Source organism: Podarcis filfolensis (genome assembly GCF_964270895.1).
Source record: "Podarcis filfolensis genome assembly, chromosome: Z".
In the NCBI taxonomy this organism is placed as follows: domain Eukaryota; kingdom Metazoa; phylum Chordata; class Lepidosauria; order Squamata; family Lacertidae; genus Podarcis; species Podarcis filfolensis.
This window is the reverse complement of record NC_139617.1, coordinates 48393316-48419558: the sequence shown is the minus strand read 5'-3', so window position 1 is coordinate 48419558 and position 26243 is coordinate 48393316. Positions and strand designations below refer to the sequence as shown.

The following is a 26243-nucleotide window of genomic DNA, read 5'->3' as shown; positions in this document are numbered from 1 at the left end:
CTCTTTGCATTCAGTTTGCTGACTCTGTAGTTGTCGAAACAGTTTTACAGGGCAAGAAAGCCAATGTTCACCCTGATCCAACAGTTATGATACGCATGCAGTGGCTTTGATGCTTGCAGATGAAGCTCCATGTAAGCTGCAGCTGCTCCATTTGTTTCGCTGTCACATTGAACTGAACAGGCAAGCCTTCTGCTCCCATGGAACTCGACATGATCTCTGGAAGCCCGCTGGCATCTTGGGCTATGGGCAGCTACACTTTTGTAAGGTATTTACAAAACTGTTCCTGACTGTGCCTCTCTTCTGTCAAATCTTCTGGGCTAAAATTAATTGGAAGTCTTTCGAAATACTTGAATTTGAAGCATGGGTGCTAAAATGTCATGTACTTTCTTGCCTACCCCAGAGTCAGTGAGTTAAGTCCCCACTGGATTGGCCAATGATCCTATTTTAACGCAAGGATGCACCAACGGACAGTGGCCTAGATGGGGCTGGATGCACTTCATACAAAGACAAAACTTGGTATTGGGCATGGAACTCAGCTTTGGTTTTTTTTTGTTTTTTAAAAAGATATATAAAGTTTCTAGCCCTTAAGGCTAGAAATGTGGATATCTGGCAGAACATTAGAAGGCAGGGCACATATTAGGAATGCTTCCCAGGAAGTAAGGAACGCAAGACTTTCATGCATAGCCCTCCCCACCCCCTCCTTGGCAAAACCAGAATGAATCAGGCAAATTATGCTTGATTTGCATAACTGATGCAGGTTGAACCTGACATGGCTTCTTCAGAAGCCAGAGCTATGTCCCCTCCCTCCCTCCCTTCTTCTTTCTCTCTTTCTTGCTTTGATTAGCTTCACACTCCAGAACAAGGAGTGCCTAGGACTGTGGTGTAAACTGGGCAACAGGGGCTTCGGACACCAGTGATACCAGTTAAAAGGGAGGTCTCGCAAGGTGATGCCAGCTGCAGAAACTCAGCCAAGTTTTTCTTGAAAAAGAAGCAGATTGTTTTGTTTGTAGCATGTTGCAATTGTGCATGTCTTGGCTAAAAATACCCTTCTAAAGAGCAGGCAGTCAAGATCAATATTTATTTAAGAAGAGAGGGAAAATTGGGGGGGGGATGTAAAGCACTTTTTAAATTGTAAAACCAATGTCTGTTTTGTTACCTACTTTTACTGTTGTGCTTTGTAAATGTCTTATTTGTGTAATAAATAAAGTTAACGCAAGTCGAAGTGCTGGCACTTACATCAAAGGAAACAGTGCAATTCCATTTTTCTTTTATTTCAGAAATGCTTCTGCAGCCCTAGAATTCCAAAGGCAGCCCGCCCCATCACCTTTGTTGAGAACACCGATGTTCGTGGCAAATGGGTTTCATTCTCCCCCTTTGGCAAACCAGTTATTAAAAACCGTCGCTTCTGAGCTCGCCGTTACAACAGCCAATTAATATCCAAGTGCAGGGGAAAGATCCACTGTAGCTTGTGGGTGGGTGTGGAACTGGTATATAATACGGTGTTGAGAGACGGCAAGGCAGCCTTTTGAGTTAATTCTTTTGTGCTCACAATATAGACTATAAAAAGCCTACCAGGTTGCACACCTTGTGGGAATATTATAGTAAATATAGGGTGATTATTTGCACAATTTCCTCTTAATGCCGCTGATGAAGTGAGGGGTTTACATCTTATTTGGTTAGCAAAGGTAACAAAAAACTACCCTAATGGAGAAATTATAGGTGCAGAGTCCTTGAGCAGGGAAGCAGAAGGCTTCAACGGGAAGTCTGTTTCTCTGTTTTCCTTAATGAGGTTTACTCCTTTGGCTTGAAACCAATGATCTCGTCCCAACCTTTCCGACAGGTCCTAACAATCCAGTCATGTTCATCATCATCTGAGGGGGTGGGATGGGGGGGGGTGAGAAACAAAAGAAGCATCAATAATGAGTCAATTCAGACTGCCCTCCTTGCCTTATTGGATGTCCCTTTTTGCCAAATGGACAAAGGTGCATTTAAAAGGTGTCAAAGATGTTCATTGTATTCCTGTGATATGGGGGGAACAGTTCATGTTAGATGCTGGTAAGCAATAAAAATGAGCACAAATCAGAGCCACAACAGTCCCTGAAACTTCTGAAGGTACAGGAAGGAAAAACACAGAAGAAAACAATTTCAGGTCATCACCAAACCTTTGTGACTCTTGTTACAATAAAAACAAAACCAGTATTTTGGGTGGCATGTAAAAATAGCTCACATTTACAAGGTTTGTCAATTTGATATAATCTTTTTAAACTGCTCAATTCATTAATTTATATCACTTTGCAGAGTGCCAAAATTTTGACACAGGTGCCTTTGTTTGGCATCCTCAAGCAAGTGCAAGATAATTTGATTAAATTGGCTTTCACCAACCTGGTGCCCCCAGATGTTTTGGACTACAAGTCCCATCAGCCCCAGCATTATACAGGCATGTTGGCTGGGGCTGATGAGAGTTGTAGTCCAAAACACCTGGAAGACAACAGGTTGGCAAAGACTGGATTAAATCATTGAGATCTACCACACATTGTCAGAAGGAATATTTTAATTATTTTCATTCAAGAATTTTAAATTGGAAAGGTTTCAAAAAAGAAACTAGTGTCTTCAACACACCAATTGGGATTGTTACACACAGATTAATTGGGCTCATCCACACTTTTGCTTGGCCCGTATTTTGATAGTACTATGTACTGATTAATTCCTCTGAGTCCGAGAGCTTTTCTTGTCATTTTGTAGCTGTGCCTTATGAAAATCAGATCTTACCTGGTGATTCAGATCTTCTTAGATGCAAGGAAAACCTGAAAAGAGATTTTGCTTAACCAAGCTTCAATTCAGCGGGTAAGATCAGATTTTAGCAAGGAACAGTTGCAGAATAACAAGAAAAGCTCTTGGACCAGGGTGGGTGGGGGGTGGGCAGGAATTAAATGGTACACAAATACTGAGTCAAGTAGAAGTGTGGATGACCCCACTGACCAAAGTGTTAGTTGACTGATCTGTTTAACCCATTAAAGGTTAAAGCCCTACTGTTAGCATAAAATTATACCACCATCCCAGATCTACTGGCACTTAGGTCTTGTTGAAATCAGGGTTTTATTCTTCCCCTCCTCCTCTAAGAATGCTAGAGACAATATGTGTGACCTCATTCCTTGTTTCATCCAGTTATAAGCAGACCTTATTCTCATATTTGTGTGCAGCTGCAGCCAAATGCAATGCTAACGCTTCAGCTCAAAATGTCCCCCCCCCTTCCATCAATTTCAACAGGATTTGTTTTCAAATAAGCATGCTTAGCACTGCAGCCTAAGCCAAACACTGACATCCTAACCACCTTTGGGGCAAAAAGTTATTAAACGCAAGTCCGGTTGAAATTAATGGAAATAATGGTGCTCTCTTGCAGCCCCTGTTCATTTTAGCAGGCTCAATCAGCATAATTGCCCAGCAGAATGCACCCTTTAAAAGTTGGCATTGGAGATTATGGTACATTTCCCTATCCAAACCCTTGCTTCCTACCCCCTTGTTTAAGTAAACCCCATAGCACAGCAAGCCGAATTGTCTTAAATTACGGCACTATCTGCCACGTCAGCATCTTGCCCTTCCTGCCAGGAGGCTCAGGGCTATGCATATGGAGGCCTCTCCATTTCTTCTCTCTCCTACAGCCCAGTGAGGAAGGCCAGGCTGGGAGTGAATGACTGGCCCAAGGTCACCCAGTGAGCTTTGCAGCTGAGCCAGGGATCTGAAGCCAGGCTTCTGTGGGTGCTGCTACAATCAATCCACTGAACCACACGCCTTCAAAACCTCAGTGGCAAAGCACCGACTTTGCCTGCAAAAGTCCCAAGCTCAATCCCCAGGTAGGACTGGGAAAGACCTCCATCCGAAATTCTGGCAAGCCATTACCAGTCACAGAACCACAGAATTGTGGAGTTGGAAGGAACCACAAGGGCTATCTAGTCCAATTCCTGCAATGCAGGCAACTTTTAGCCCAACGTGGGGCTCAAATCCACGATCCTGAGATCAAGAGTCTCATGCTATGCCAGTCATTGTAGACAATACAGAGCTAAGATGAATGAATGGTTGGACTGAGTATAATACAGCTTCCTCCAAAATGGCTCAATTATTAAGTTGGGTGACACATAGCATTACTTTCTTTTCAAGTAAGGTACCTGCTCTGGCCTCCATGCTTGAAGGCATTATTTGCAGGCATAAGGCCTGATGCTCCCAGTTAGAAGATATTGAGTGGGGAAAGTCTCTGCTCAAGACCTAGCTAGCAGGACTCGTGGTCAGGGATGATAGGAGCTGCAGTCCAACAACAGCTGGGGAACCAAGGTTGAGAAACACTGGATTACTTGATCATCCAACGGCTGCAAATCACAACTGAGGTTAAGCTTGTCTTTCAACTGCTTTCCAGTGTGCACTGGTGTTTATCTGTAAGATGTGGGGTATTGCAAACCAGAGACATGCTTCAGATTTGGTAGATCCTGGAAGGCAAAGATGTGTCACATTTAAAGCCTGGGGAGCTGTTTCAGTCACCACGAATGGGAATGGTTCTTGACTGGCCAAAATGATGGAACACAAGGCATTTTCCAAGCTCCTCTGTTCTTGTGGTAGGATAAGTCTGGCCTCTCTCAATCCAAGAGTTGTGGTGAGGATCTATAAAAAATGTCCATGTTCAGTACCAGTTAGAATACCAGCTGAGGAAGTCAACGAGGTAGGGCTTGTGCCTTTGTCCTCCTGCAGGCACCTGACTAGCCACTGTGCAAAACAGAATGCTGGACCAAATGGGCCTTTGGGGGTCTCTTCTTAGAATCACAGAATTGTAGAGTTGGAAGAGACCCCGAGGATCATCTAGTCCAACCCCCTTGCAAGGCAGGAATCTCAACTAAACCATCCAGGACAGATGGCCAGCCAACCTCTGCTTAAAAACCTCCAAAGAAGGAGAGTCCAACACCTTCCAGGGGAGTCTGTTCCACTGTCGAACAGCTCTTACTGTCATAAAGTTATTATCACATACACCTTTAAGTTCCAATGCCCATGTATTTGGAAGAGAATCCATGACCAAATCTGTGCTGAATGACTTGGGACCATGACACCCCAGGTCTGCAGGGCCCTGGCAGCATGAGAAGAGGCTCAAACCTGTTGGAAACTAAAGAGTTAAAAGAGATGGGCTGAGCATACTACTTCTGCCACCCTAAAAGGAGGAGGCTGCCTGATAATCACTGTAGTTGCTGGGTATTTGAATCAGTGCAGCTGCAGCCTCTTCAGCAGTCACCCCTGAAACAAGACAAACTGGGTTTATTGTACTAAGCGAATGTTCAGGCTCCTCCTTGATTGTTCATAATTGGCGGCCAGGGACTTAACAGCCTCTCGACCACCCTTTTTACACTTTACCTGACTGTGCAGCTAACAATTTAAATCACAGATGCCGATCTGGCTTGGCAGCAGCTGCTTGTTAACCACGCAGATCCCCTCGTGCCATCCCCGGCGGCTTCCATAACCCCACAACACCAGGGTGAGCATGGAGAGTTGTGTTTCATCCATATTTAAAGCAGAATTAAAGCCTGGAGTTTGATTAGTGCTCCCCAGACAGCAAGTTGTAATTACTTTTTTTTTTTCTTTTTGCAAAGGCAATTGTTGGGTTATATTAATGCGAACACCAAAGCACATCTTCACCTTCATATGTGATTTTCTCTGGGGGTTTTTTTGGGTGTTTTTTTTTTAATGTGGTGGTAGGGAGTCGGGGTGGGGAGAGAAAGAATACAAATACTCTTTAATCAACTGGAAATTATCACCCCGGCGCAATTAGGCAGCTCTCCACATTGTGGGTGAGAATCAAATCCACGCTTGCTCGTTTCATCTTTTAAAAGTTATTTCTTTCTCCATTGTCCCCTTTTTGGTGGCCCCAGTTCATGGTGAAGTAGAAATCACTTAGATGGGGATGGGTGGGGGGGCAGGGAAGGACTTCAGCGTGTGAAGCAACAAAAGAAAGTTGCTCTCTGTAGAAAGGAGAAATGGGCCACCCAGGAACACTTAGCAGTAAAAAGATAAAGCAATGGTGGATGTTCCAAGGCATTCTACACTAGCCCAGGAAGTATGACAGGTGTCAGCAGGCCAGGTGAAGATCTGCCCAGAATCCCTGGAAGGTGCATCCAAGCACCAGCTTCTCTCTGGGTCAGTTTTGTTTCCCAAAATCAAGCCATGGTCAAAGCACAATTTTGCAAGTAGGGCAGAAATGTCCCCTGCCTAATACCCTGGAGAGCTGCCGCCACTCAGCATTGACAATACTGAGCCAGATGGATCAATGGCCTGACTTGAAATAAGGTAGGTTCATATGTCCTTATATTCTCTCTCCTACACCACCGACCATGGTGCCAGTCTCCAACTTCCTCGCCAACCCAACACTCAATTTTTACCTTGGTCGCTTGCTGCCTGCAGTACTTTTCCACCCTTGGGCCTGGACATCTGGCCCCCAGAGGAGCTCAGGCTAACCTTGGGGATAAAAAGAAGGCCCCATGCTAGGGCGATCTTTGCAGCAGAGCACTTGCTCTGAATCAGTTCTCACATGCATAAGCCCTCCTACGCAGGACCAAAGGTTCATCTAGTCCAGCATCTTGCTTTCCACAGTCACCAACCAGATCCTCCAGGAAGGTCACAAGCTAGGAATGAAAACGTATGATTGCATGATCATATGATATGCTATGGTATGATTGTATATGATTGCTTGTATGATATGATTATGTGACTGTGTGATATGAATGTATGATTTGATATGATTGTATGATATTCTGTTATATGGCAGTACAGTATGATATCCTGCCAACCTAGCAGTTCGAAAGCACGTCAAAGTGCAAGTAGATAAATAGGTACCGCTCCAGCAGGAAGGTAAACGGCGTTTCCGTGCGCTGCTCTGGTTCGCCAGAAGCGGCTTAGTCATGCTGGCCACATGACCCGGAAGCTGTCTGTGGACAAACGCCGGCTCCCTTGGCCTGTAGAGCGAGATGAGCGCTGCAACCCCAGAGTCGGCCACGACTGGACCTAACGGTCAGGGGTACCTTTACCTTACAGTATGATATATGACTGTATTATAGGATAAGATCTGTGATATGATATTATTATATATGCTATGGTTATAGGGTATAGGATTGAATAATATATATGATATGAATCTATGATACGATTGTATGATTGACTGACTGACTCTAAATAGTGCTCACTAATGGTTCCTAGTCATCCTGGGAGAAAGTGACAAGTGGGGTGCTGCAGGGTTCTGTCCTGGGCCTGCTGTTGCTCAGTGTCTTTATAAATGACTTGGATGAAGGAACTGAGGGGATGCTCATCCAACTTGCAGGTGACATCGTACTGGGAGGGATAGCTAATGCCGCAGAAGACAGAACTAGGATTCAAGATGACCTTAACAGACTGGAGAACTGGGCACAAGCTAACAAAATGAATTTCAATGGGGACAACTGCCACGTTCTGCACTTAGGCATCTAGAACCAGCTGTACAAATATAAGACGGCAGATGCTGGCTTGCCATTAGTAAAAAAGGAAGAAGAAAAAAAGCTAACACTATTCTAGACTACATCAACGGAAGTACTGTATATTGTCCAGATCAAGGGAAGTAATAGCGCTGCTCTATTCTGCCTTGGTCAGAGTCAGACCATGCCTGCAGTCCTGTGTCCAGTTCTGGACACCACAATGTAAGGAGGATATTGACAAGCTGCAACACATGAAGAGGCAGGTGAGCAAGTTGATCAAGGAAATGGTGGAGGGAGTTGGATATGTTTAGCCTGGATAAGAGCAGACTGAGGGGAGGTAGCCATCTTCAACTACCTAAGGAGCTGTCATGTAAGATGGAGCAAGTTTGTTTTCTCTTACTCCGGAGCGCGGCACCCAAACAAATGGATTCAAGTTACAAGAAAGGAGATTCTGACTAAACAGAAGGAAGACCTTTTGACAGTTTAAGAGCTGTTCAACAGTGGAGCAGACTCCCTCAGGAGGGGGTGGACTCTCTTTTCCTTGGAGGTTTTTAAGCAGAGGTTGGATGCTATCTGTCATGGGTGCTTTAGTTGAGATTCTGCATTGCAGGGGATTGGACTAGATAACCCTCAGGTTCCCTTCCAGTTCTATGATTCTATGAGCTGATTTGGAGTGGTGCACTGCCTCTGAATCTGGAGGTTTTATCTAGCCATCATTTCCAAATTCTGTGGTCAGACCTCCATGAGTCTGTCAAATTCCCTTTCAAAACCATTTAAGCTTGGGGTCATTACCATACCTTGTGGCCGTAAAGTTTGTAAGTTAATGATGCACTTTATGAAGAAGTTCTTTTGTCGTGACTGTCTCTCCTGAACTGAATGGCAATCAATTCAACTGAGTGACTTCCTAAGCTATACTGTTATAGGGGGAAGGATGGAAAATATACATTTCTCTGCTCCACGTATTAATTTACAAACCTCAATCATGCAGAACTCTACCTCTTCCCAAAGCTGCCCAAATAGGTCCTTGAACTATTAAGAAACGGTGGGGCCCCATCTGTGGCTTGCTTTTATAAGAGAAATGGGGTAAATGTGATCTGTACGAACCTGTAAAAATCCAGGAACTTCCCTGTCCCAGAAAGCATTTAAAAGCAAAATGCACAATGGTGCATTTTTAAATAGTAGTGATTTTGGGAAATGTCCTGTGAAACTTCTTCACACTGGAGAAGCATGAAGACACTTCTGCAGCCCAGGGCCATGCCTACTAATAGAAACCCACCCACCCACCCACTATACTCCACTGCAACTTGGCTGACAAGCGGAAACTTTAAAATACTCAATTAACCTTCACCCCATAATGCTTTACTCTCTCATTTCCATTTAACTCATACAATTCCAAATTGCCCATTAAAAGGAAATTCCCAGCCTGGATGACATTTTTTACACTTGTTAATGTTACATGACACAGTTGCCCACAAGCTGTAAAGCAGCATGCATCACAATCTTCTCAGCATCTGCACTGGGAGAGCTAAAACCCAAACACTCCCTGTTATTCTTGGCAAGCCGAGGATTGGAACTTAAACCTTTGCAGGTTTCATAGCAGCAATTGTTTTAAGGTCCGGAAACCGGGAGAATTCAGATCTTGCCATCTTGCCCAGGACAGACTCTTGGTCAACTGTGATTGGCAGCCGCTCCCCACGGTGTCAGGCTGAGGTTGTTCCCAGCCCTCTTACCCAGTATCTTCGTCAACATTATCATCATCATTTACAAACCACATTTACAAACCACATCATTTACAAACTCCCTAAGCAGTTTACATGAAACGCAGAAAGATAATTAAAAGAAGAATGTATATACAACATTTATAACTAAAGATACAAAGGAATACATCATTAAACCAGAGAAGCTATCAATAAAACATTGAGTTAAATACTGATAAATAATAGAACAGAACAATGTGATGAATTTTATAGGCCCGGGAATGCTTGTTTAAACAGATGTGTCTTCAGGAGGTATGTAAAGCTTGCCACTGTTTCTGCTTCATGAACAGCACATGCGTGTTCTAGAGAATGTGTGGAATTCTGAGCACTGGCCATCTTGACTGGGGTGGATGACAGTTCAACAACAGGTTGGGAGTCCACAGGTCCCCACTCTTGTGATTTAAAACATAAAACCAGCACCAGAATTTTGGGGGCTCTCAGACAAGGCATCCTCTGTGAAACCCCTTAACCTAGAAGGTGCCTGCTTCTAAGAGATCTCTATTGATTTTTTTGGGAAATGGCAGGTGGCTATCACCTCCATGATACACACTGGAGGTGTGGTGGGGAGATGCTTAAATTCCTCCCCTCCACATCTCCCCAGGGACGCCTGCTTTGAAAATGGCTCAAATATATGTATTGCCAGGAAGATGAGCCCATAGGGCAGGGATGGGGAGCCTCTGGCCTTCCAGATGTTGCTGAATTACAATTTCCATCAGCCCCAGAATGCATAATCAGTGGCCACATGTGTTGGGAGTCAGTTCAGCAACATTGCCATAGGAGATGAGTAGAAAAGATGGCCAGGAGAGAAAGTTACAGGTGCTGTTATTTATTTAGAATACTTGTATCTGATTTTCTATCCCCAGGAATCTCTCAAACTGCCTCACAAAAGGTTCTAACAATAAAAATCACTGTTAAGTCTGATATCAGGAACTGCCGTCATCATTGAGCTTGTCCTTCAGTCTGTGCCTACTAGCAGCACTAAGGTCGTCTGGGGCAATGGAGTGGTGCTCAGCCCACAATGGAGACCAGCCTTCCCTTGCTGGCTGTTGCCAAGAGACAGCTCCCGAAGATATATTTTAAGGCAAGAGAGCACTATCCTCCACAGCTGCATTCCAGAGCTCTGGGGTGCTGTTTCTGGTAAGGTGCCTCAGCCCTATGGGTAAATGGCCCTTGGAATAGAGTTGCCACCCTGCTTGAGTGGGGAGGAGAGAGAAGAGAGAACAGCCTGGAGAGTTGCCACTGTCAACTGCTGGAGGTTCCAGTACCTCCTCCTCCTCTCTGCAGCTGACACCACAGAAACCCATCTTGCTCCTTGGAGTCAAATGACTGCTGAACACAGCAACACGAAAAGACAAGAGGAGATCAAATACTGGGTTTCTGTTCCCCCAGTTCAGGAAGGCGGGATCTTAGAGAGAACTGTTGCTTCAGCAGTGAGCTCTGACAATGGGCCAAGACAAAGTAAAGGGAGTTCTTCCTACTAATGAAACTTTCTTTAAATCCTAGGAGTAGATAGATTTTTTGCATTCATATATTTATATGGTACAACTCCATGGTCCTTTTTAAAACTCAGGAGATGATTCATCAGCATACTTAGATGGGCTGTGATCTTAAATATTGCTGTTTCTTATATAAAACGCTCTGCATTTAGAAAAATTACAAAAAAGGTTCCATTTCTGGTTAAAGGGTTTCAAGTTACCCCTGCTGAGCCTTGGAGAAATGCTGGCAGTTGGAGCAGGGAGTTCTGTGTGGAAGGTCTGAAGCTCTTGTCATTGCTATAAGGTCAGCCATTAATCTCTCATGTTGTGACTGGGCAGTATGGCCCAGGATGCAGGGTGTTCAACAGCAGCTTTCACCAAACTGGTGCCCTTCAGCTGCTTTGGACTTTCAACTTGTAGTCCAAGATGCCCAACCTGGCTGGGCCTGCTGGGAGCTGTAGTCCTAAACCTGTAGTCCCAGGTTCAATCTCCAGCACCTCCAATGAAAGCCAGTGTAGCACAGTGGTTAGAGTGCTGGACTAGGGCCTGGAAGACCAGGGTTCGAATCCCCACTTGGCCAGGCACACACTCTCAGCCTAAGCTACCTCACAGGGTTATTGTGGGGATAAAATAGGGAGGGTACTTAGAAGAGTGTGGTGTTTATGCCACCTTGAAGTCTTTGGAGAAAGGGTGGGATATAAATCTAATAATAAATAAATACAGGATCAGCAGTAAGAAATGGGACCTTTATCTGCCTGAGGCTCTAGAGAGCCACTGCCAGTCACAGCAATGGGCAATAAAGCAGCTGCCCACATCCCAAAACCACCAAGCGGCGCTTCCAAGCATTAGGTTTATGCATTGAACTGTATGGCAATATTTTTGACATTCCCAGCCCAAGCAGAAAAATGATCAATAAATGGGCAGCAAACTATAGCATGTTAAAAACAAGAACAACCCACGTCCCATCTACCTCTCCTCTGCTCACGTAGCTATGTGATGGAAAACCAGCAAAACAATTGGCACAATTTGGTTTTGTTCCATGCTCAAGAGCAGAGACTAAAAGTGCTCACAATTAATTTCTGCAAAAGCTGAACATTCTTACAAACAGGTCTGGCGCCCGTTCCTTTGAAGAATACACTGATTACCAACAATTTCTCAGGGCCTGCCACAAACATTATGTCTTTTGTCATGTGAAAAAAAAAGCAAAATCAACCATCTGGCAAATGCCCCAGAGCTAAAATCTTTCACACGGCTTGTAATTCACAATGATTATATATACAAAAGCAAGTAAGAGTTATTGAAATATACTCAGAGTCGCAAAGTGATTTCATGCTCTTTATTCAGCTCATAGTGGTGAGGAGGAATGAATGAAAGTCCCCTCAAAGTATCTGCTTTATATACATTACTTACACAATGGGCTGCACATGATTGGCTAATTCCGGAATTCTACTGTAAGCCAATCAGGTTGTGGATTCACTTCTATCTGGAGCATGATTGGGTGGTTCCTGCCAACCAATCAGACTGCTGCATTGTTCTAGGACCAATCAGACTGCTGCCTTTTGGATCCTATTGTTCTAGGACCAATCAGACTGCTGCAGTTTGGATCCTATTCAACTCAGTACATAACACCCCTCCCCTCTAAGTTCCAGTCCTGCCCGGGAGGTCGCATTCATAATCCTCAAGGTACGCCGGCGGCCTACGTGTGCGTTGCGGCCTGGGGTGTTCCCTGGTCCGGGGTTCAGGTTCTGGCTCGTGTTCCAAGGATGCTGGCTGTGATGGGGCTGTATGGTCTGTCGCAACCGGCTCGCTCAGTCGTGGTTCTGGTTCTGGTGTCCTTTCAGACTCATGGGTCCTCTCTGTATTTACTGATTCTGCCTCTCCTGCTTGTCCCTGCTGCTCTATGGGCCTCACTGCCCCACTATTCCCTTGGGACTCCTCTGACCTGTCCTCCTCCTCCTGGTTTTCTCCCAGGAATCGTCGCCGTATCTGGTCGCAGTGGCGGCGCCAGCATTGCCCCCCATCTGTTAGCACCTCGTACGACACGGGGCCAGTGACCCTGGTGACTGTGGTGGGTACCCATGCAGGGCCTGCCCCAAAATTCTTTGCGTACACTGGGTCCTGGGCCTCGAAGGTCCGGGGGTTCCTGCCTTCCCCCACCACTACCTCATCCTGAGCTCTATTGGGGTGAAGGCGGTCCAATCTGATTGCAAGGCGCCGACCCATTAGTAGTTCAGCGGGGCTCCGGCCAGTCGTTGAGCTGGGTTTGCTGTGCTGTGCTAGAAGGAATGTGGCAAGGCGGTACTCCCAATCCCCTTGCGTCATGCGGCGAAGGGTGTCCTTGGTGGTCCGCACCATGCGTTCTGCTTGGCCATTGGTGGCAGGGTGGAATGGAGCCGAACGGATGTGGTGGATGGCGTTCTGCGCTGTGAAGGTTTGGAATTCTCCTGACGTAAATGCAGTCCCGTTGTCTGAGACGAGAGTGTCAGGGAGCCCGTGGGTTGCAAACAGCCTGCGTAGTACCCAGATGGCTGCGGATGTAGAAGTGGACGGTACCAGTGCGACTTCCAGCCATTTGGTGTAGGAGTCCACCACCATGAAGAATGTTTTCCCCTGAAAGGGGCCAGCGAAGTCCACATGCAGGCGTGACCATGGCGCTCGGGCGGACTCCCAGGACTGGACTGGGGCCCTTGGGGGATCTGGGCAGGATTCTTGGCAGGCCTGGCAGTGTTTGACCCAGGCCTCTATCTCTCCGTCGATCCCAGGCCACCACACATAACTCCTGGCAAGGGCCTTCATTCTTACTACCCCTGGGTATGTCTCGTGTAGGGCTGTGAGGACCCTTTTGCGGAGGGGCTGGGTGACAACGACCCTGCTTCCCCATAACAGGCACCCCTTGTGGGCTGACAGTTCATGTTTGCGGGTTGTGTAGCCGGCGAATTCTGGCCCGGGGCTGCTGCTGGGCCATCCCCTCCACACCCAGTCCAGGACCCGGGAGATGACCCTATCTTTCATGGAATGGTGTGCAACTTCTTGTGCCTGAATGGGGCGCTCGGGAAGCAGCTCCAGGCTCATAACCTCTTGTGCAGGTGTTGGGTCGGGGCCTGTTTCCGGTAGTGGTAGCCTGCTGAGGGTGTCCGCATGGCCCATCGCCTTCCCAGGGCGGTGAATCAGTGCATACTGGTAGCTGGCAAGGAAAATTGACCACCTGAGGACACGAGGAGACAGCACTTGGGGGGTCTGCTTTTCGGGGGCAAACAAGCCAAGCAACGGCTTGTGGTCAGTCACCACGGTGAAGGGCCGCCCGTACAAGAAATCATGGAATTTTTTTACTCCCTTCACGATTGCCAGACCCTCCTTGTCGATTTGCGAGTAGTTCCGCTCGGTTGCGTTGAATGTCTGGGAAAAGTATGCCACCGGTACCTCTCTTCCATCCAGGGGTTGGTGTCCCAGGACAGCGCCAATGCCATAGGGTGAGGCGTCGCATGCTAGCACCACCGGCAGCCTCTCGTCGAAGTGTGCCAAGACCGAGTTTGAGACAAGCAAGTCCTTGACTGCCTGGAATGCGGCCTCCTGGCGCTGGCCCCACACCCAAGGGGCCCGCTTGTCCAGGAGTCTGTGTAGGGGCTCCGCTACCGCCGCCTTGTGGGGAAGGAGGGAATGGTAAAAGTTCAATAGTCCCAAGAAGGCCTGAAGTTCAGTCTTGTTCTTGGGCGCTGGGGCATCACAAATGGCCCGTACCTTGTCCCCAGTCGGGTGGACCCCTTCTGCGTCCACCATAAATCCCAGAAAGTCCACCTGAGGCACTCCTAGTAGACATTTTTCCCGCTTCACCTTGAGACCCGCCGTCTGGAAACGGTGCAGAACGGTGCGGAGGCGGTCCTCAAACTCCTCGGGTGTGGACCCGGCAATCAACACATCATCGAAGAAGGGGGTGACACCAGGAATCCCTTTAAGGAGAGAGTCCATTAGATTCTGGAATATGCCTGGTGCCACACTGACACCGAATTGCAGTCGCTTTACCCTGAATGCTCCTCTGTGCGTCACAATCGTTTGTGCCTCTGCTGTGGCCTCATCTACTGGCAGCTGTTGATATGCTTGGGGCAGGTCCAGCTTGCCAAAAATTTTCGACCCAGCCAGGGTGGCAAGGACATGGCTGACCACTGGCACTGGGTATGCATGGGCCGTGAGGGCCTTGTTTATGGTACATTTGTAGTCTGCGCAGATGCAGACCGAAGCATTAGGCTTGACGGGTGTGACGACTGGGGTTTCCCAGGGGCATTAGGCACCGGCTCCAGCACTCCTTGCTCCACGAGCCGGTCCAATTCCTCGTCTATACGGGGTTTCAGGGCGAACGGGACCCGGCGGGCCTTGAGCCTGACTGGTCATACTGCGGGGTCAAGCTGTAGAGCAATGGGGGGGGCCCGTATACTGTCCCAATTTCCCATCGAAAACCCCTGGAAATTCCTTGCATATGGCATCCACGTCCACTTGTAAGGTAGTGTGGTTCACCCCAGTGACGGCTAGCCCCAGTGGTCCAAACCATGCCAATCCCAGTAAGCTAATGTAGGGGCCCTTGACCACAAGCAAGTCCAGTTGCCGCGTCTGCCCTCGGTACTGCACCCTGAAGGTCCCCACCCCCATTGTGGGGACCTTACGTTTCTGGAAGTCCCGGAGGGTGAATGGGGCCGGCCTGAGTTTGGGACCCCCAGTAGGACACAGTTTCCTTAAGGTCCTTGCCGAGATTATGGATAGAGTTGAACCCGTGTCAAGCTCCATGCGGCATGGGGCCCCCTCTATCTGTACCTCTACATAAATTTTCTCTACGTTGGGGTGGGGCAACTGGTGTACCTGGAAGTCTGTGAGCTCCGTCGAGTTGCCTTGGTGCATTGGGCACCGGGACCTGGGGCTCCTGGATTGGTCATCTGATGCCTGGCGTCGGGTGGGCCGAGCCCGACACACCCGGGCGATGTGTCCCAATTTTCTGCACTGCCTGCACTCTGCGCTGCGGAAACGGCAGGTCCTCCTCTCGTGACTTTCTCCACAGCTTGCGCAGTTCCCTCCTTCTCGTCGAGGCAGCTGTGGTATGTGGGCTGCTTGAGTGCGCTGCTGTACTCGGTGCACCTCCTCCCTGTTGGATCCTGAGTCGTCAGTGAGGTCTTCGTGGTGGACCCTCGGTTGGGACGGCTGGCTCGGCCATGCCTCTTGCGTCAACCTCTCGGCAGCTTCTGTTGCCAGGGCCTCCTCCAGAGCGACCTGGAACGTTAGGTTCTTCTTAGCGTAGAGGCGTCGTTGCAGCTTCTCATCCTTCAGGCCACCGACGAGGCGGTCACGAAGCATGTTCTCCAGCTCTGAGAAGTTGCAGAACTGGGCAGCTTAGCGTAGAGAGGTCACAAACCCAGTTATGGTTTCCCCAGCGGCTTGCCGCTTTGCGTAGAAGGCATTTCGACGAGCCACCACTGAGGGCTGTGGCGAAAAGTGCCCCTTCAGCTGTTCCATTATTGTTTTGTATGGAACAGTAGCAACGTCTTCAGGCGCAAGGAGAGCCCGGGCGATTTCAAACGTCTCCTCTCCGCAGACGCTGAAGAATATTGCCCTCTTCTTGGCGTCTTCTTCATCGGTGACCCCTTTGGCTTCTAGGAGGAAGGTGAAACGGGAGGCGTACGCTTCCCAGTCTCCCGATGCTGGGTTGAACGGCGAGAAGCTGCTATCGGTTGCCATTCTGAGTTCCTTGTGTCCCGGAGCTGAAGCCTGGATACACGGTGCGAGGCAGCGGTGCGGCAGGTGGCGGTGCTGCGGTGCTGTGTGTGGCAGTCAGCTCAGCGGGATCCCATCCTCGTCGCCAGTGCAATATACTCAGAGTCGCAAAGTGATTTCATGCTCTTTATTCAGCTCATAGTGGTGAGGAGGAATGAATGAAAGTCCCCTCAAAGTATCTGCTTTATATACATTATTTACACAATGGGCTGCACATGATTGGCTAATTCCGGAATTCTACTGTAAGCCAATCAGGTTGTGGGTTCACTTCTATCTGGAGCATGATTGGGTGGTTCCTGCCAACCAATCAGACTGCTGTATTCTGAATCCTATGATTCTAGGACCAATCAGACTGCTGCCTTTTGGATCCTATTGTTCTAGGACCAATCAGACTGCTGCAGTTTGGATCCTATTCAACTCAGTACATAACAGTTATAGTATAGCATATTTTTTTTTAAAAAAAATCAAATAAAAATAAGCAGTGAAGAACTTGAGGTGATTGAGCAAAAACCCAGTGTATTTCATTTGCAAAGTGTCTAAATAACCATATTTATGTTTTGTTTTTTAATGCATTCCTTTTTTTCATTGCTGGAGAGCTGTCAAAGGAGTTCACATTTGCAGGAGTCAGACCTCCTCTGAATTTGGAACAGCAATGAAGAAAAAAGGCAACTGGCATATAAATGACTAAATTGTCCTGTGTTTCAAGGGCCACTTCGCACACACTCTGCTTTCTAAAGGCACAGGTGTGCTCTCAGGAGCCGCTGGAGGGAGGGGAGGCATGTGCCAGTGCAGGCAAGGCAGGAACAGGGGCTCAGCCTTCGTGCCGCCTATGCATGGGACTGAAAGGCCTGTAGTGTATGGTTTGTGGTTACGTGCAAACTGGACCAACATGGGAGGGTGAGAGAAAGTAGCATGATGGAAGGACATTCATACATGACCTTGGTTGGAGCCATTGCAACAGCAGGTGCTCTTTTTACAAGAAGGGTCATATTTAAGCTGCAGAGCTTTGCCTGGAGAAGGTCCCAGGTTCAGCCCCCCAGCTACTCTTCGGGTAGGGCTGGGAATGGGACCTCCTGGGCACCTTGGAAATCAGCTTCTAGTCAGTTAGCAATAGATGGACCTCCTGGGCACCTTGGAAATCAGCTTCTAGTCAGTTAGCAATAGATGGACTGGTCTGACCGTGTACGAGGCAGCTTCCCATTCTTCTTTCAGCCTTTCAGGTATGTAGGCTCTGAGATTCTCATACACTCTTCATTCCAAAAAGCCTCTTTACCTCAGCCTCTGATTCTTCCACCTATCACCTTCACAGGCTCCTGTTCCTCAAGCACAAGGCTTCCTCAGCCACTATCCCAGCATGTTCTGCATTGCCACTTAGCTGCATCCTGTTACCAACAACCTCTCAATTTTCTGACTCTGCCCTCCTTCCTGACACCAATACCCAGATCCTTCTGTCCTGAATTCCTCTGCAACTTTGTTTTTCATCCTGACCTAACAAACCTCCTCCTCTCGTAGGAGCTGAGCTGCATTGCTTGGTCAGCAGTCAAAATATTGAACGTTCTTCCCCAGCTGTTAGAACATTTGTGAACATTCTATGACCTCAAAGTATCTATCACACTCTGGCTTCTGCCATTCGCAAAGGGACCTAAAGGCTACTGGGAGGCTGGACGTGCTGCCTCCCAGGAAAAACATCAAGGAATGGAGCAAAGCCTGGCCTTGCCAATCAGCCAAAGAAGCAGCTATAGGGAAACTGCTTCCTGCTCCTCTCTATTTGCCTTTCCTTGTTTTTCTGGTTTGTAAGCCTTATGGCAGGGCCTGTCTTTCCCTTCTCCCTGCCTTTGTTTTAGTGATGTGACCTGCTTTGGGAGACAATAATGGATTGAAAAGCAGAACAAAAATATTGCAAATAATGAAACCCACCTATCTACCTATATATGATGGTACTGAGCAGCAGTGAAGACCCATTCAGGACTTGTTTCCCCCTCTTTAGAATCTCACTTCTCACCTTTGCAGGGTCTCCTATCCCAACGTTTGTGATCTCAAGTTGGCAGAGGAAAGAGGAAGAAAGCATGAGGCTAAGAAAAAGCTGATCTGATCTCGAGCCCAGCTCTTTAGGAAAACGGCATAATTTAAGCAAGCCCACCAGGGTTTTGCCAAAGGTTTCTGAATGTTTCCTGCCATCTGCTTTTGATGCTTCCAAGACCTGGCCGGCAGCCTGACGGGGTTTTCCTGCCTTTCCTGTAAAGAAGCAGTCCTGGATCTGTTCCCTCTCGCTCCCAACCACTTCCTTGGCTTCTTTCGCACACAGCCTGGCTATTTACCCGCCTATTTTGTCACCTCTGTGGCCTTGAGCCTTGAACGACTTCTCTTGGGGCTACTGGAGTTCCTCTGATGTCAGGCAAGCCCTGGCTCTTTCAATTGTGTTGGTGCCCTTAAAGGAAGGGATGGACTCCTGAGCTGCATCCCATCTTCACACCCATGTCCTCAAAGCAAAAAGAGCCTGGGGGCCCTCCTGGACACTCGGCAGACAATTGCTTTGCAAAACGGGACATATACAATGGGCCATTTAATCGGGGCTGATACTGTTGTAAGTTTATAGTAATAAAGTGTAACAAAGGAGAGTTCAAAGCGGAGATTAAAAAAAAAAGGAATTCCTAGGCGTTCCCGCCTGGGTTGATCTGTCTAGGTTCCTGTGTTTTTGGAAAGCGTGTGCTTATCATATGCATCAGCAGAGCCACCGCATTCCAGTATTTTGGGCTAGTGCCACCAGGAGCCATTTAGATCTGCTCGTGCTTAGCAGCTGGAAGTAGAGATTACGCCACAAACTCCACACTTATTCCCTGCTCCCTGCCTCACCCACTACAAAGGCCACTAAGATAAGGTTACCAGATTTTTTTCAATGAATCCGGGGACACTTTTCAACCTCAATAGGAATGACAGGATTTTGTATGGGGACTGATTTGTAAATCTGGGGACTGCCCCCAGGAAACGGGGACGTCTGGTAACCTTACACTAACAGCCGTGTGGTGTAGTGAGTAGAGACCCAGGCTCAAACCTTTGCTTAGCCATGAAGCTAATTGAGGGAAACCCTTTAAGGGACGCGGGTGGCGCTGTGGGTAAAACCTCAGTGCCTAGGGCTTGCCGATCGCATGGTCGGCGGTTCGAATCCCCGCGGCGGGGTGAGCTCCCATCTTTCGGTCCCAGCTCCTGCCCACCTAGCAGTTCGAAAGCACCCTTAAGTGCAAGTAGATAAATAGGTACTGCTTTATAGCGGGAAGGCAAACGGCGTTTCCGTGTGCTGCGCTGGTGCTGGCTCGCCAGAGCAGCTTTGTCACGCTGGCCACGTGACCCGGAAGTGTCTCCGGACAGCGCTGGCCCCCGGCCTCTTAAGTGAGGTGGGCGCACAACCCTAGAGTCGGACACGACTGGCCCATACGGGCAGGGGTACCTTTACCTTTTACCTTTAAGACAAGCCTAGCGTCTGGGAGGCTGTTGAGAAAATAATGGGGACCCCTTATACGGTTTCCTAAGCAACTGGTCTCCTGCCAACCTAGCAGTTCGAAAGCACGGCAAAGTGCAAGTAGATAAATAGGTACCGCTCCAGCAGGAAGGTAAACGGCATTTCCGTGCGCTGCTCTGGTTTTGGTGTTCTGTTGTGCCAGTAGCAGCTTAGTCATGCTGGCCACATGACCCAGAAAAACTGCCTGCGGAAGCGGACAAACACCAGCTCCCTCAGCCTGTAAAGCGAGATGAGTGCCGCAACCCCAGAGTCGTTCGTGACTGGAATTACCGTATTTTTCACACCATAGGATGCACCGGACAATAGGACGCACCTTGTTTTAGAGGGGGGAGAACAAGGGGAAAAAATTATTCCGCTCTCTGCCCAGCGCCCCTTCAGCGAAGTGGCAGGAGGCGCTGCGCAGAGAGTGGGAGAATTTTCCCCCTCTTGTTTTCCCGCTCTAAAACAAGGTGCCGTTTAAGGTGCGTTCAGGCGGCTACCTTGGAAGCCTGGAGAGCGAGAGGGGTCGGTGCGCACCGACCCCTCTCGCTCTCCAGGCTTCAGGTTCCTTTCGACCTGCGCTTTGGGGCTGGCGGGGGGAAGCCCACCACCAGCCCCAAAGAGCAGGTCAGGGAGCAGCGGAAAGGCGCAGCGGAGAGGCTGCTGCCATAGTCACGCGTCACCTCTCCAGCTGGGAGAGGGTCGCGGGGCTATGGCTTCTTTAGCCCCGCGCGCGCTCTCCCGGGTGGAGAGGTGACGCGCGCCTATGGAGGCTCCTGCCATAGGCGCGCGTCACCTCTCCAGCCGGGAGAGGGTCGCGGGGGGCTGCTGTAGCCCCGCGCGCGCTCCCCCAGGTGGAGAGGTGACGCGCGCCTATGGAGGCTCCTGCCATAGGCGCGCGTCACCTCTCCAGCCGGGAGAGGGTCGCGGGGGGCTGCTTTAGCCCCGCGCGCGCTTTCCCGGGTGGAGAGGTGACGCGCGCCTATGGAGGCTCCTGCCACAGCCGCACGACACCTCTCCAGCCGGGAGAGGGTCGCAGGGCTATGGCGTCTTCGCTCCATAGGACGCATACACATTTCCCCTTCATTTTTGAAGGGGAAAAAGTGCGTCCTATAGAGCGAAAAATACGGTAATTATCAGGGGTCCCTTTACCTTTACCTTTAAGCAACTGGTGGGGGGCAAGATGCAAAAGTTGAAAAATAAAATCCTGCCGTGAGTGTTTCCTGGTTTGTGGCAAACTACAGCTTGACAAAATGTCAGAATGGTTAAACTATGGGGGTGTAAGGGTGTGGGTGTTTTAAAACTGTAGACCTTGAGAAACCAGAGGCCTTTCTCTTGGGTATTGTCGGCCAAGGGGTGTTAAAGACGGATATAACTTTCTTTATGTATGCTACAACAGCAGCTAGAATACTCATTGCGAAGTACTGGAAGACGCAAGAGCTACCCACACTGGAAGAATGGCAGATGAAGGTGATAGACTACATGGGCTTGGCAGAAATGACGAGCAGAATCCGAAACCAGGGAAGAGAGGCAGCGCAAGAAGAATGGAAAAAATTCAAGGACTATTTAAAGAAATATTATAAAGTTAATGAAAGTTAGAATGATGTTGGACTGGAAAGTAAATGGTTACTATTAGCAATGGTTAAGACAAGGAGAATAAGGAAGAATAGTCTAAATTTAAATTAAAATAAGGGAAGATTTGCTGAACAATCGATAAGAATTTGGAATACAGAAAGGGGAGGCATGAGGAAGTCGGGGAAGAAAGGTATATGAAATTAGGATATGAAATGATACATGTTTTTTGTTCTGTTTTTGTCTTTGTATGTTTATGTTTGTTGTGTTGTGTTTATATGGAAAAAATAAAAATATTATAAAAAAAATAAAATAAAACTGTAGACCTTGGTTTTGTTCCCTAATTCAAAAGGAATTGAAAGATAGCAGGAAATCCTAAATATATTAACACTGCATACAACTTTTTTTTTTTTTACCCTATACCATTATGCCTTATCTGGAAAATTTAACAGTATTCTTCTCCTCAGCCTTATCAGAAAAACAATCCTTTACTCACTCTCCAAATTATTAATTCAAACTCAACCATAACATTGAACAGGAGATTGAAAAACTATAACATACATTACTTATTATTTATTAATTTATTGCTCTTATTAGTTGTTTTCTTTATAAGTGGTAACCCAAAGAGATTTACAAAATAATGTATTAGGGATGCATCCTCTAGATTGGCAATACTGAATGAAGCTTATCTGTTTCTTCATAAATAAATATTGTATTTGTGCTTGCTTACTCCTTAAATAACAAGCCAATTTTGCCATAAGAGCATATTCCCAGACTTTTTCACGCCAATCAATTACTGGGGGTATAGATGATTGTCTTCACTTCTTTGCATAAATTACTGTATATGCTGTTAACATATACAAAACAAATTCCTTCTGTTGTGGCCTTCCTGATTCTTACATAATTTAATAAAAGCAGAACAGGATGATGGGGAATTTCATATCCTAAAATTTCAATAATTTTTTACTTCTAATTCCCTCCCTTCCCTAACCAACTAGACTACAGGAAAACATGACCACCATGTCTTTGTAGTTCCAGCCTGACCTCTTATCTTGAAGTTCAAGAAAGAAGTGTGAGGAGCAGCAGGAAGCTATAAAGTAGAGTGCAACCTAAGACACATTGGTCTAACAAGAAGAGATGTAGAGCCGGCTGTCTTAAAACCCATGTGCTCAAACATCCAACAAACCATATGTTCCTTTACCTGCTCTTTACTCTGTATCAAATTTAACTGAGGCAAGGTGGGGTAACTGCCTTGGGTGTCAGGACCCATAGGTGCAGCAGATCCGGCCTTCAAGGAACACATCACCTGCTACCACACACTCCTTGCAGGCCGGATCTGCTACCGCCTTAGCAGCACACCCGTCTTCAATGCTGCCTCTACAGCAGCCCAGTGAACAGGAGACGCTGTTGGTCTCCTCCCACCCCTAGGGAAGAAATGGTGGGAGTTGCCCTCTGGGGTCTCCTGGAATTTGCACCTGCCAAGCGTGATTCTGAACAGGCCCCTTTCTGCTCTGTAACAGCCTGTGATTCCCATCTCAACCGCCAGATAAGGTTGATCGCCTTGTTCCTGATGCAGATCCTCACTCACCCCTTCTTCCCTGGTGGGGGGTTTGCATCAGGTGCCAAAATGTTTTGGGCCAGCCTTGCCTTCCACTGAGTCTGATATTCCTGCACACATGATCTGTTCATAAAATGGCAGAATTCTATTTTGCAATTTCCTCTGAATTTCTAAGAAAGAAACAATTGAACCCCAAATTATATATTGCATGCTCCCAAGGTCACCCCCCCCCATTTCCATAGCTGACATCTTTGTTGCAAGTCCTGAATCCTTGTAACTGAAATTGCATCTGATGGTGAAGGTTTAGGATTCAATAAATAGACCATTTGAAGTACATAGTAAGCACACAAATATTGTATTGCTGATCTGATTGACAAAGCCATACCTGCATTCCTCAGAAACCGGTGGTGGTAATCAACAACCACTCTGGTTTTGGGGTTATAGAAGCCGTCACCACAGTCATAGCAGCCTGCTGGGATGACCCGAGGAGGATCCAGGTTTGTAAGCTGGGAAATGCCTTAAAATTGAAAACAGGCTGATATCAGCATATGAAGAAGTCACTTAAAGTATCCAGGTCTTTAAGGAGAATAGCCAATAAATAATCACTTATATTGGGGGATATGATATCATCTTGATCCAAAGCTTCAAGGGACTCCCATGTACATGCCTTGTAAGCAAAGGCTATGCATTCATTTTAATACTGAAGAAAAGCCCTCTGCATCCCACCTAGGCATCAGATCTGTGGGATCAGGGCACAATAGCCAATGAAAACACAGCAGTAGGTGACAGCAGCCAACGTGGGCAGTGGAACCATGTATGGGAGCAAATAGCAACAAAGAGGAAGGAAGCAGCAGCTATTTATTTGGTTAGCTGCTGCCAACCCCAGCAGGTTGGGGGGTGGGTCTGAAGTGGCCCAAGGGCCACCTATTGAGGCTTCTTCTTCTTAGAAAGTAGTCCCTCTCAATTAATGCAGTTGGTCTGCTACATCGAAAAGCTTAAACAAGGCAGTACCTGCTGGCTTCAGGCCTCTGCAGATTTCTGTATAAAACCTTCTGTCATAGCCATCACAATAATGCCATTTGTTGTCTTCATACTCCAGTCCATCTGCAAAAGTATATTTCCCCTGCAATGGAAAGTTTGGGATTAAGGACAGCTCTGTTGGATAAAGAAGAGAGCATGTTGCTTCTCCACAGTGATCAACCAGATGCCACTGGGAAGCCCACAAACAGCAGATGGTCTATGAACACACGAGAGAACATGGAGACTCTGTTTTGCTCTCAAGGGTAATGGGGTGCTGATAGAGGTACCTAGGAATGTTAGAGTATACCCCCTGGATCAGATCAGATTGATTAGAAGTTGTTTTAAATTGCTTTTAATATTTATTTTAGTGCCTACCCCTGGGCCTTAGGGTGAGGGGAAGGCAATGAAAAATAGAAATGGGAGCTTGAAATAACATAATAAAACAGCAAATTAAAACAAACCAGCAAATGGATGCTGGCCTAGCCTCTGAAGGGAGGAGCAGCTGCAGTATGGCCTCTGAAACGAATCCCAGCTGAAAGGCAGGGTTGCCTTCCCCAGTCTGAGGAACCAATGAAGTTGTTTTGACCTGCAGCACCCATCAACCCCACCTGTGGTGGCCAGGAGTCCAACTTGAATAAAATATTGGGGGAACAGGTAAGCCCTGTCCCACACAACTGATCACATGATGTGGCACATGCATACATTTGAATGGAAATGTCCATCGATTGAGGGGGAGGCTCCAGTATTTTTTTTGGGGGGGGGGAGGTGAAGGGACCTTGGCCTGTAGGAGTTGGCTCCTCTGGTGGTGACTGAGGCTGAATAGCCCCTGAGGCTGAAGGGCACTGAGATAGGGAAGAGTGCTTCAGATGTACATGTATGTGCTGTATACCTCTATAGATATTCCATTTTCCCAAGTCCCTTCATATTTGCTTCCTCCAGGGAAGTGCAAAACACCTTTGCCGTGAAACATCCCATCTTTCATTTCGCCTACATACTTCGTTTCTGTTGGGAGGGTGTAAGAGCCCTTGCCCTCCAACCTGCAGAAAAGTCCACAGGGAAAATACAATTTAACACAACCAACAAAGAGTTCAGACTGTTTAGGAGTCCCAACATGCACACCGAAGGGGTGGTGGTGGTAATAAGATTGTTCATTCTGCACCACTTTTCTATCAAAACATCCAGAGTGTTTTTCAGCTTTTTTTAAAAAAAAAGTGTGGGGGAGATAATCATAAAACAGTAAATAAAAGAAGCAGCAGCAGCAAGAAGTCTGAGCAGCTTAAACCAACTGTCACGGGAGAATAAATAATATTGGGTGATATCTAACTCAGTCATACTCAGAGTAGACCCACTGATGCCGTTAAAAGAATTGCCATTTTTTTTTAGTGAAATCTAGTATTAGTCATACTCAGAAAAGTTATCTATGGAAATGCATGGATATCAATGGGTCTACTCTGAGAATGACCAATACTGGATATCGTTCACACATGGCATTTTAAAAAACAGGATAAAACCGTTTACATGTATGTAATATTTTGATTAGCACAGGAGGGGGGCTCATTCACGTAAGGTATTTTGCTTAAGAGACACGGGAACCCGTTCACACATAGTTTTTTTTAACACGGTCATGGGGGGGGGGTCCGCTCACATGTTGTTTTTAACACGGACACAGGGAAAAACCCGTTCACTTGTTGTTTTTAAAACAAACACAGGTGGGGAAACCGTTCAGATGTAGTTGTTGGTTTTTTTTAACACACAGGAAAAACCGTTCGCATATAGTACATTTTTTTAGCACGACACGCGAAAAAACCCTTCACACGTAGTGTTCCCCCCCCCCAACACGGGAGTCATTACTCGCCCGCCCGCTCTGCCTCCCTCCCGACCTGCCGTTGACGCGCTCCCCTCGGTAGTAGCTGCCGGTGTACTCCATGCCCGGCCACCCGCGCCCAGGTAGGCCAGGCCTGGCTGTTGGAGCGCAGGCCCCGGCAAACTGCGGTTGCCACAGCAACGAGCCGCCGACCAGGCGGGCGGGGGGAGGAGCGAGAAGAGTGACAAGCGGACCAATCCTCCGCGAGAAGGAGCTCTTTTAGCCACGCCCCCTGGGTCCCCCCTCTGAGGCGGGAAGGCTAAATGCGCATG

General features: G+C 47.5%; 1 protein-coding gene and 1 long non-coding RNA gene across 2 annotated transcripts; both read right to left on the bottom strand.

The window, feature by feature from the left end:
- Nucleotides 1-1245: 1245 nt before the first annotated feature.
- On the bottom strand, nt 1246-26116 carry MORN5 (MORN repeat containing 5). Its single transcript, XM_083597464.1, has 5 exons — nt 25988-26116; nt 24997-25144; nt 24099-24210; nt 23473-23604; nt 1246-1871 (listed from the first exon to the last, which is right to left on the bottom strand). The coding sequence occupies exons 1-5, from the start codon at nt 26032-26034 to the stop codon at nt 1792-1794; spliced, it is 519 nt and encodes a 172-aa protein (XP_083453590.1). The 5' UTR covers nt 26035-26116; the 3' UTR covers nt 1246-1791.
- Nucleotides 17017-20138, bottom strand: LOC310753961. Its single transcript, XR_014543526.1, has 3 exons — nt 19920-20138; nt 17632-19547; nt 17017-17584 (listed from the first exon to the last, which is right to left on the bottom strand). It is a non-coding gene; the product is annotated as an uncharacterized lncRNA (long non-coding RNA).
- Nucleotides 26117-26243: the final 127 nt, after the last annotated feature.

Coding starts and splice junctions, on each gene's coding strand:
- MORN5 (XM_083597464.1), bottom strand. CDS start 26,034: ATGGAGTACACCGGCAGCTACTACCGAGGGGAGCGCGTCAACGGCAG. Junction 23,605..24,098: donor CAGAGGCCTGAAGCCAGCAG/GTACTGCCTTGT, acceptor TTCAATTTTAAG/GCATTTCCCAGCTTACAAAC. Junction 1,872..23,472: donor CCGGTTTCTGAGGAATGCAG/GTATGGCTTTGT, acceptor CCACCCCCTCAG/ATGATGATGAACATGACTGG.